Genomic DNA, 9,820 nt, shown 5'->3' with positions numbered 1-9,820 from the left:
CTTACTAAGACTGCTGTGGCACTTCCTCCCCTAGTGGCCCCCTGCTACCCAAGCCTTGCAGCTCCTGGAGTGACGGGACTGTCTCCTGGGACTCCACTGGGGCCCTGGGGTTGGCTGTGAGATTTTACCAGCCCATCAGGAGCACTTGTGCATCCCCTCCTCATATTCCAGATCTGGGGCTCTCCCAACAAGTTTATCTCCTTTTTCCCTGGAGCCCCTCCAGTCCTCCCTGTTGACCCACCTCCTCCCCAAAGCCCTCCCAGGTTAGTCCAGCCACACTCAGCTTCCCACATTTGAGTGCTCATGCACCCACAGCTGACATAGCCCATCAGGCACTTGCCTTCTGCTCTCAGCCTGCTTCACACAGTGTGGGGCTCTGCCTTCCTCAGCCAGGACAGTGCACATCATCTCTCATTTTCCTGGTACCCAGCACAGCTAGGCTAGTGCCCCTCAGAGCAGGTATGCACTGAGGATTGCACACTGGACCCTGGTTCCTCCTGTCCCCAGGCTGGGCTGGCAGGCAGGGGCCAGGCTGGGCATGGGGAGGTGGCAGCTTCCCACAGAGGCTGCCGAGGGAACTGGAGCCCAGCCCCTCTTGGGCCACAAGCCCTTCCTGCCCTCAGCCTTGCTACCTCTGGCCTCTAGGTGTGTCATCAGAGTTCATCGTGAACACCCTGAACGCCGGCTCGGAGGCCTTGTCTGTCACCATTGATGGCCCCTCCAAGGTGCAGCTGGAGTGTCGGGAGTGTCCTGAGGGCCACGTGGTCACTTACACTCCCATGGCCCCTGGCAACTACCTCATTGCCATCAAGTACGGTGGCCCCCAGCACATCGTGGGCAGCCCCTTCAAGGCCAAGGTCACCGGTAAGTGCTGGCTTCGGGGAGGCCCATCCAACCTGCAGCCCAGCCCAGCCTGGAGGGCTCCGGTGGCCACGCACATCCAGACCATAGTCTGACCCCAGACACCATGGTCAGTTTACCAGGGCTAGAGGTGGGCCTGGCTCTACACAGCACACATTCTGTGGAGTCAGGCATGATGGTGTAAAAGTCCCATTCTTCCTCTCCATCGCGGCCCCTCACTCCTTCAGCTCTGGCCTGCGCTGGCTCCTCAGGCTCTAGCATCACTTTCTTCCCTCCTGGCTTCCCATATTCCTCGGCTCCAAGAAGACACAGTCAGTATTGAGCAAGCTCCCCTCTTGAGGCTGTCTGTAGGATGAGTTGGGTGGGTGTTCCTTTGTAAAGTGACTCTTACCCTGTGAGTTAGCCTGAGTTCCCAAAGCCTGCAAGGGTGAGGGTCACAGCATCTGAGGCCCCAGCCCTGGGGTGGAGCACCAGTTGGAGCTGGCAGCTCAGGGCCCTGGCTGGGAATGGGGCTGTGCTCCTAGAGTGGCCCTTGGAGGAATTTGAGGGGAGCCGCAAATGCAGGCAGTGAGTCCCACAGGGTGGCAGTGCTGGCCGAGGGTCCCCTGCCTGGGGAAGAACAGGAAGCCCTCCTGACCAGGTTTGTGCCCCCTCCACCCACCCCTCAGGTCCGAGGCTGTCCGGAGGCCACAGCCTTCACGAAACATCCACCGTTCTGGTGGAGACTGTGACCAAGTCTTCCTCAAGCCGGGGCTCCAGCTACAGCTCCATCCCCAAGTTCTCCTCGGATGCCAGCAAGGTGGTGACTCGGGGCCCTGGGCTGTCCCAGGGCTTCATGGGCCAGAAGAACTCCTTCACCGTGGACTGCAGCAAAGCAGGCAGGTGGCAGGGGGAGGGTGTCTCCCGGGGTGCGAGCAAGAGGCCATCAGGGAGCAGGATGTGGGTCACAGTAGGGGACTCCCTGGTGTGAGCCCGTCCCTCTGCCTCCCTCTCCAGGCACCAACATGATGATGGTGGGCGTGCATGGCCCCAAGACCCCCTGTGAGGAGGTGTACGTGAAGCACATGGGGAACCGGGTGTACAATGTCACCTACACCGTCAAGGAGAAAGGGGACTACATCCTCATCGTCAAGTGGGGTGACGAAAGTGTCCCTGGAAGCCCCTTCAAAGTCAAGGTCCCTTGAATGCCAAAAGTGCCTCCCCAGCCTCAGCCCCCACCTCCGGCCAAACACACATTACACACACACACACACGTGCCACACCCAGACACACGCACAGAATCACACACTACAAACACCTGCCTTGGGGATGAAGTAAAGTCACAGCCTCCTCACCCCACTGTGCCCCTGGGGTTGGAGGACCTTGTCTGTGTCAGGACAGTGTCCCTCCCCAGGAACATGACATGAGGGCAGACTGGGGCCAGGCTCAGGGGCAGAGGCTGGGACATGAGGGACTGGAAGGGGGCTGTGGGGCCAGGGAAGCCCTGTACATCTTCCCAGTGTGGTTTAGAGCTGCTCACCCTGATTCTCCCTGATTCCTTTCTGTAAAATGGGGATGGAGGTGCCCCCATTCTTCATAAGGGAAGTAATAAGTGCTCATACCTCTGTGCCAGGCACCATGCGGTACTAACCCTTACAAACACTCCATGAAGTGGGTGCTGTTAGAACTCCAGTCACAGCTCAGAAAAATCAGCCACCAAAAGTGAAGTGACCTGCCAGAGGCCCCAGAGCAGAAAGTGTGAGCTCCAGGATGTGCCGTGGCAACTCTGCCGGAGTCTGTGCTCTGAACCGTCCCACTACCTAGCCCTCTGCAGGACTTGCCTTCCAGAGGCACCCAGTTAACAAAGCCACTTTCCTTAAACCTGCCAGGAAGCCACTTTCCTTAAACCTGCCAGGAATAGCGCTGCCGCTTCCTTGTTCCTCTTCTGGCCGGCTGGCCCTGGCTTTCCTCTGTGACCCCAGATCCAGGCACTGAGGCCAGGTCTTACAGTGGCGTTACAGCCTCCCCGCCGCCTGTGGCAAAGGCTCAGGCCCACTAGGGGCCCAGACCCTGGGGCAGAGAAGCTGCCCTCTCCTTACTGAAGCTTTAAGCTCTGTGGAGAGTGGGCTGGGAAGACCTCAGTCCCTTCCTGGGCTAGGGGGAGGGGTAGCTTCTGACTTCTGGTCTTTATGGCAGGGAGGGAGAGCTTTGGAAGGGTTCACAGCTCCGCCCTCAATGTCCCTTTTTGCCTGTGAGCTTCGCCTGCGAGACCCAACCTTCTGCTTCCCAGCTGCAAGGAGGAGTTTCCCAGCCCTGTGGGCCCACAGGGACGGCTGTCCTCACTTCCTCCCTTTGGCCCCCTCCGCCTGCTGAGCCCAGGGCCCAGCCCTGCCCCCTACCCAGGCTCACCCCACAGCCAGGCCTGAGCTCAGGCGTGGGAATGGGGCTGAGACCAGCCAGTGAAGGGTGGCCTTGGCATTTGGGGCCAAGCCTGAGACTACTGGAGTGGGAAGGGGTGTTGAGTGGAGTCCAGGAAAGAAACTTATAGGTGGAGAGAGGAATACACTGGTCATGTCCATGATTTCAGAGATGAGGACTACTTATTGTTATTATTTGTTATTTACTGAGCATTTACCATGTGTCTACCAACTCTAAATTCTTATATAATCTCACTTAATGGTTACTCAAGTCTATAAAGTAGATGTGGTGATTCCCAGTTTACAGATAGGGAAATTGAGGCGCAGAGAAGTTGGTGGTCTAAATCCACATGGAATTGGCTGAGCAGGGATTTAAACCCAGCTCAGTCTGCTTCTTCTGTAAACTTGTGAGAGAGAGGAAAAATCCATCTGGAAACTCCAGGCGATGGAGTAACTTAAAGGGGCAGGGAGACTGTCCAGGAGCCCCAGAGGGGTGGACTTGGGTTTATTTTCTTTTCGGAGTCTCCTCCTGGATCTTAAGCGGAGACAGGGCCTGTACCCACGTTGGGCTTCCTGCGAGCTGGAGCTGCTCTCTGGGGTCAGGACCGGCCGGGGCCGGGGAGGGTGGAGGTATCCATGGGAAAGGCGCGCGCGGTGGGGGTTTGAGCCCTCCCTGAACAAAGCCTGGGTGGGAGCGGCCTGTGTGTCCCCACCCCGCCTCCCCCAGCGCCTGCTGAGCCGCGACGACAGACGGCAAGCGAGGCGGAGCTAGCATGGCCGGGGCCGGGGCCGCTGCGCTGTCCCTTCTCCTGCAGCTCGGGGGCCTGGCGCTGGCCGTGGGCGCGGGCGCGGGAGGTGAGTCCAGGCGCGGGAGACCTGGGGTCCGGCCAGGTGCGCCCCCTGCCTCCTATCAGCCCGGCCTGAGGGGGCCGAGCGGGGCCGGGGGCTGCTTCTCTTAGCCCTGCCTGAAGTTCACACGCCTCCCTGGCCAGCCCGGTCCTCCCCGTCGGGGGAGCGAGCAGGGTTGGGAAGACCGCGGCCAAAGCAGGGGGTTCAGGAGCGGGGGGTTCCTGCAGCCGGCGGCGGGAGAGAGCGCGGCTGCCCTGGCATCTGGGAGTCTGAAGTTAATTATTTGTCTTGACGAAGGAGGGGGAGAAAGCAGGCCCTCTGTGGAAGCTGACTTTGAGTCTGTGTCTGGCCCTCCCTGGAGCGGGACAAGCGGGAATGGAGGGCTCGGGGCCGGCAGGGGGCCAGGGGAGGCTGAGAGGGGAGCCCGGTACAGTTCCTTGTGGACCAGTCAGGTTTTTGCCACTCGGAGCTCTTTCTGCAGGTCTCTCCAGGCAAGGCTGGCCCTAGCTTCACCTAGGGGTACCAGAGGATCCAGCTTCTCCCGGACTCCTTCTGCCTGCCTGCTTAAGCAGAGCTGGAAGAGGGGCCTGGGAGGAGGGGCCCTGGGCAGCAGGGTGAGGTCCCACGGGAGTCCAGATTGGGTAGAAGGTTTCAGATGCTGACACGCCCTTCGTGGCCGCCCTCTGTGTGCTTGGGAAGGACTGAGACCGAGTGCCATTCCGGGTGACAGGATGCCCAGTACAGGGATGGAGATGGGAAAGGGTACCTGGGGTTTGGGGGCCAGCATCTGCCCAGGGTGCGGGGTCGGAGTTAGAATCCCTTTTATGAGCGGGCAGTAGCGGGGCTGGAAAGGTGGGCGGTGCTTGTGATCCGTTCCAGCGGGACTTACTCCTGGGAGACTTCAGCTGTGTGATTCAGAAAGGTCGAGTGGAGAGAAGGAACGCAGATGGAGGCAGGGACAGGGCTTTGCCTTCTGAATGGAGAAGGTGGAGAGAGGAGAAGCGGGGGATGGATTAGGGGACAACTCAGACAATAAAATAGGGGAGCTGAGCCCCAGCTTTCTGCCTTAAGTAACTGAGTAAGTGGGATGGCATTAACCAAGCCAGGGAACTTGGGGCAAAGCAAGTTCAATTTTAACCTAGAATCCCCTCCGCCTTTGATGGTGACAGTGAGTGACATTGTTCCCCTATCTCACAGGCCTAGTGTCTGTGAGAAACCCTTTTAAGCCACTCCAGGCCTGGCCTCACTAATGAGCTGCCATGGTGGGAAAGACCCAGCCCTCTCCCTCCTCCTCTCTCTGTTCCTGTTGCATCCCGCTCCAGACCCTCCACTTCCCTGCCAATCCCTGCCTGGAGGAGGGACCCATGTCTGCCTCCTCCCCTCCTGCCTTTACTTTCCTGGCTGCAGGAGAAGGATCAAAGTGAAAAGGTGAAAGTGACCATCCCCAACCCCAGGCCAGAGCTCAGAGGTGCCCTGTCCCCCTTTCCTGGACATAGTGTCTTCTAGAATCAGGGACAGGCTGCCTTCACTGGATCTGTTGTGTTCAAAGCTAGTGGAGGCCTTGCCAGCACCTTTCTCAAACCCTTCAGGAAATGCAGCCAAGTCCCACTTTTGGAGCCCACCACACCCAATGTGGGGGCCCCCAGAACCCCCTGTCACAAGCCTGGAAAACTGTGCTCAGGGTTGAGAGCAGGAGCAGGGGGAGCAGTTGTCCTTCCCTCAGCACTTTCTCCAAAAGTGATGGCTTTTCTGACAGGTGTAGACAGAGAGTCAGGGGATGGGAGCTGCTCGTGTTCTCCCTGAAAAGACTCCCAGCCAGACCCCAGGCCCCTGAAAGCAGCTCCACCTGGCGCATGTCTGTGGCCCTCCCCTGCGTTTCAGCCTGTGCTGGCTTCCAGGCCCTCCCAGCATGACATGTCAGCTTCCCAACCATCCCTGGCCAAGCCCCTGGCCCAAGAGAGGCGGGATGATCCTGACATGCTCACCATGGCTGCGGACATCAGCCGGGGCAGGCTGCAGGGCAGCCCTGCTCCAGAGACTGCTCTGTGTCCCCTGGTGGGTCGGGGGGCCTGTGGCTCACCCAGACAAGCAGGAGAAGCTGGTCTGGGCCACATTTGTCCACTCAGAACTTCCTTCCCCTTCTTCCATGCCCTCGCCTCCAGCTTTCACTCCCCAACCCTCACAGACCACATCTCCTTCCCTGGATGGTGGGCGGGCAAGTGGACAGAGCGGGGTGCACAGGATGACCCCCTTCCCCTGTGGGTCAAAAGACAGGACCCAGGAAATGTGGCCAGGCCAGCCCCTCACCCTCAGGCCCACATGGGATTCTTGTGCCCTTCAGGTGGGACTGTCCCCAAGGAGCCCCCTGGGCAGCAGACACCTGTCCACTCCTCAGCCCCTGCTGGGGACCCCCAGGAGCAGTGGCTCCCCCTGCGAGAGTGGCTGGGGCGGCTGGAGGCTGCAGTGGTGGAGCTCAGAGAACAGGTACCATGGAGACAGGGCTGGTGTGGATTGAATGGGGAGGGCTTCTCATAATGGGAAGGAGGGAAAAGTTCGCCTTGGAGGGGGGTTCCTAAAATAGAGCTTTCTTTCATTGCACATGGAAAGGAAAGGCTCTTATCTGAACAATTTCCTTCCTTCTTTTCTTTTCTCTTTCCTTCCTTTCTTCCTTCCTTCCTTCCTTCCTTCCTTCCTTCCTTCTTTCCTTTCTCTCTCTCTCTCTTTCTTTCTCTCTCTTTCTTTCTTTCTTTCTTTCTTTCTTTCTTTCTTTCTTTCTTTCTTTCTTTCTTTCTTTCTTTCTTGTGAGATGGAGTCGCCATCTGTCACCCAGGCTGGAGTGCAGTGGCACGATCTCAGCTCCCTGCAACTTCTGCCTCCTGGGTTCTAGTGATTTTTGTGCTTCAGCCTCCTGAGTAGTTGGGACTGCAAGTGTGTACCACCATGCCGGCTAATTTTTGTATTTTTAGTAGAGATAGGATTTCACCATGTTGGCCAGGCTGATCTCGAACTCCTGGCCTCAGGTGATCTGCCTGCCTCAACCTCCCCAAATGCTGGGATTATAGGCGTGAGCCACCATGCCCGGCCTGAACAGTTCTTAACATTTATTCTTTCATACAAATGAAGAACCTGCAGGCTATTTGTTTTGTCAGTTCACGTTTCATGCTGTTCCATGTATTTGGGAAATGTCATGGAATGTGCTCTGCATAAGGCATCATCAAGAAATATTTTGGATGGGTAAAGATGTCTTTAATTCTTGGGGCAAAGGTTGGGTCCCCATTTTGCCCAAAGAAGAGAATGGGGCTCATGCTCCCCTGAGAACGGTGATCGTTTGAGCTGGATGCTGACTGAGGGGGACCCATCTCTGCTCTGGAACTGGCAAACTTCTTTCTCATCCTGCCTCATTTTCACACCCCTCATCTCTGCTGGAGATGGTGGGGACACTGAGCCAGTGCCTGCTATTCCATCTCCTTCCTCCAGAATAAGGACCTGCAGATGAGGGTGAGGCGGCTGGAGTCCTGTGAGTGCCACCCTGCATCTCCCCAGTGCTGGGGGCTGGGGCGTGCCTGGCCCGAGGGGGCGCGCTGGGAGCCTGACCCCTGCACAGCCTGCGTCTGCCAGGATGGGACCGCTCACTGTGGCCCCCAAGCCCACCTGCCCCATTGCAGGGGTAAGTGCCACCCTATCCGCTCACCGGGGCCACCTAACGGCCTGCAGATGGCATGGGGTGCTTGAGTGACACTGCTGTCTCCTCAGGCTGCAGCCAGAATGGCCAGACCTACGGCAACGGGGAGACCTTCTCCCCAGACGCCTGCACCACCTGCCGCTGTCTGGTGAGCTCCCAGGACCCACCTGGGATGTCCCTCACCTTTCTGCCTCTCTTCAGCTACCTGTCACTACAATGTGGCACTCCAGATGTCGCATAATGGGCTCTGCCTGCCACTCCCACACATTGCCACGGTGGCTTTCAGTTGATTTCAAGTAGGAAAAGGAGCTCAACACCCATGGACACTGGGGGGCCCTCAAGCCACTCAATTCAGACCTGGCCAACAGCGGCGTGGAGGGCAGAGAATGTATTAGGTTGGTGTAAAAGTAATTGCGGTTTTTGACATGACTTTTAATGGCCAAAAAACCGCAATTACTTTTGCACCAAGTTAATAGTTGCTTGTCCTCCTATGTCACCTCCCACTCTTCCACTGCCCATCTTCTACCTCGGAACCCCCTCTCCTGCCTGTTCTCCCTCACCAGGCTCTACATCCACCTTCCCCCAGTCTTTCCTTCCTCTTTCCTCCACTGAGAAAGTCTTCGGTCTTCTTCCTAGGATCTCCCCTCTCTGGGGAATTTGCTGGCACCTGGAACAGATGGTTTCCCAGGGTTAAGAGCATCAGGAGACAATGGGAGTGGGGGCGGGATGTCTCTTTTCTGCCTTTACAGAGAGGGTAGCCCACATCCTCAGAGCCAACTCATCCTGTTGCCCCTCTGACATGTCCCAGCCTGGGCTGAGGTTTTGCTTCCAGAGGCCCTGTGCTCTGGGGTTCTGAGGCCTGTGCAGCCACCTCAGTCTGCTCCCACAGGAAGGGACCATCAGCTGCACCCCGAAGCCATGTCCAAGAGGACCCTGCCCTGAGCCAGGAGCATGCTGCCCGCACTGTGAGCCAGGTCAGCCTCCTGCCAGCCTCAGCTCCACCTCCTGCATGCCTTCTGTGGCCCACAGCCACAACCTGCCACCTGAGGGTCAACGAGTCTGGGACATGCCCAGGGGTGCCTGTCCTGTCACTCTGACAGTAGCCAGGGGAGTGCAGAACCCATGCACAAGTCAGCAAATACTGGCTCTGGCCTGGGACTGAGCCAGAGACCATAGGAAAACAGGCACAAAATCTTTTTCCTGTTCTCAGGGAGCCTCCAATCTAGTTGAGAAGATAAGCTCATAGCCAAGCTACCACAAGATGTAAGACCCAATGAGCAGATTAAGAGGAGGTGTAGAAGGCTGCAGTGTGTGCTTTGCCAGAGGAGGGCACAGGAGGCAGCAGAAGCCCGTCCAGGCTGGGCAGTCAGGGGACCTTTCCAGACAATGGGTCCTTTGAGCTGGGTCTTCATGGGAAAGTGGGTTTCCACCTGAAGGAGAGGGAGTATGTGAGGGTCCTCCGTGCACAAGGACAGGGTGGAGAGAGGTGGGTTGCAGAAGGTCCATGTGGGAAGGCCATGGGAACAGGCTGCTGGAAGCCTTGCAATTAGGACTTTCTTCTATGGGCAGTGGGGGGCATTGAAGGCTGAAGCAGCGTGTGGCATGGTCAAGGGGGCGCTTGAGGAATATTCACCTGGTGGGGGCTGGATGCAGATGGAGGAATCAGGGCTGTGACAGCAGTTGTGTAGGCATGGAGCCAGGGATCCCGTGGGCTGGAGAAAGGGGGGTGTTTCTAAAGGACGGGCAGGAGTCTGTGACTGGCTGGGTCCCTTGGAATAGTGGAGGCTGAGTTTGGGACACTAGGATAGCAGTGGTGCCGGGGACATGAAGAGAGCTGGGAGGAAGAGGAGGTCATGGCTATGCAGAGGGGTGTTACTGGCTCATAGGGGGATAGGGTTGCCAGATTTAGCAAATGAAAGTCTAGAATGCTTTGTTAAATCTGAATTTCAATAAACAGCATGTCAGTTTTTAGTACAGGTATATCGTATTCAATATTTGGGATATTCTTATACTAAAAATGACATTTTATTAA

The 9,820-nt window shown here is 57.5% G+C and overlaps 2 protein-coding genes across 3 annotated transcripts in view; both read left to right on the top strand.

Annotated features, from left to right (window-relative positions):
* Window positions 1-722: 722 nt before the first annotated feature.
* On the top strand, window positions 723-2,108 carry LOC112620641 (filamin-C-like). Its single transcript, XM_025379372.1, has 3 exons — window positions 723-864; window positions 1,530-1,739; window positions 1,858-2,108. The coding sequence occupies exons 1-3, from the start codon at window positions 780-782 to the stop codon at window positions 2,043-2,045; spliced, it is 483 nt and encodes a 160-aa protein (XP_025235157.1). The 5' UTR covers window positions 723-779; the 3' UTR covers window positions 2,046-2,108.
* Window positions 2,109-3,998: 1,890 nt separating this feature from the next.
* The window catches only part of KCP (kielin/chordin-like protein), a 33,955-nt gene continuing 28,133 nt past the window's right edge, over window positions 3,999-9,820 (top strand). Inside the window, exons 1-5 of one of the 2 annotated variants that reach the window (XM_025379367.1) lie at window positions 3,999-4,112; window positions 6,448-6,590; window positions 7,584-7,773; window positions 7,860-7,936; window positions 8,678-8,762. In XM_025379367.1, coding sequence (XP_025235152.1) covers window positions 4,031-4,112; window positions 6,448-6,590; window positions 7,584-7,773; window positions 7,860-7,936; window positions 8,678-8,762 — 577 coding nt within the window. In that variant the 5' untranslated portion in view covers window positions 3,999-4,030. The remainder of the gene's footprint in view (window positions 4,113-6,447; window positions 6,591-7,583; window positions 7,774-7,859; window positions 7,937-8,677; window positions 8,763-9,820) is intronic. The other variant, XM_025379366.1, reaches the window with a different exon arrangement.

Source organism: Theropithecus gelada, chromosome 3 (assembly GCF_003255815.1).
Source record: "Theropithecus gelada isolate Dixy chromosome 3, Tgel_1.0, whole genome shotgun sequence".
NCBI classification, from domain to species: domain Eukaryota; kingdom Metazoa; phylum Chordata; class Mammalia; order Primates; family Cercopithecidae; genus Theropithecus; species Theropithecus gelada.
Note: the sequence above shows the minus strand (reverse complement) of the source record. Positions and strands in the feature narration are given on the sequence as shown.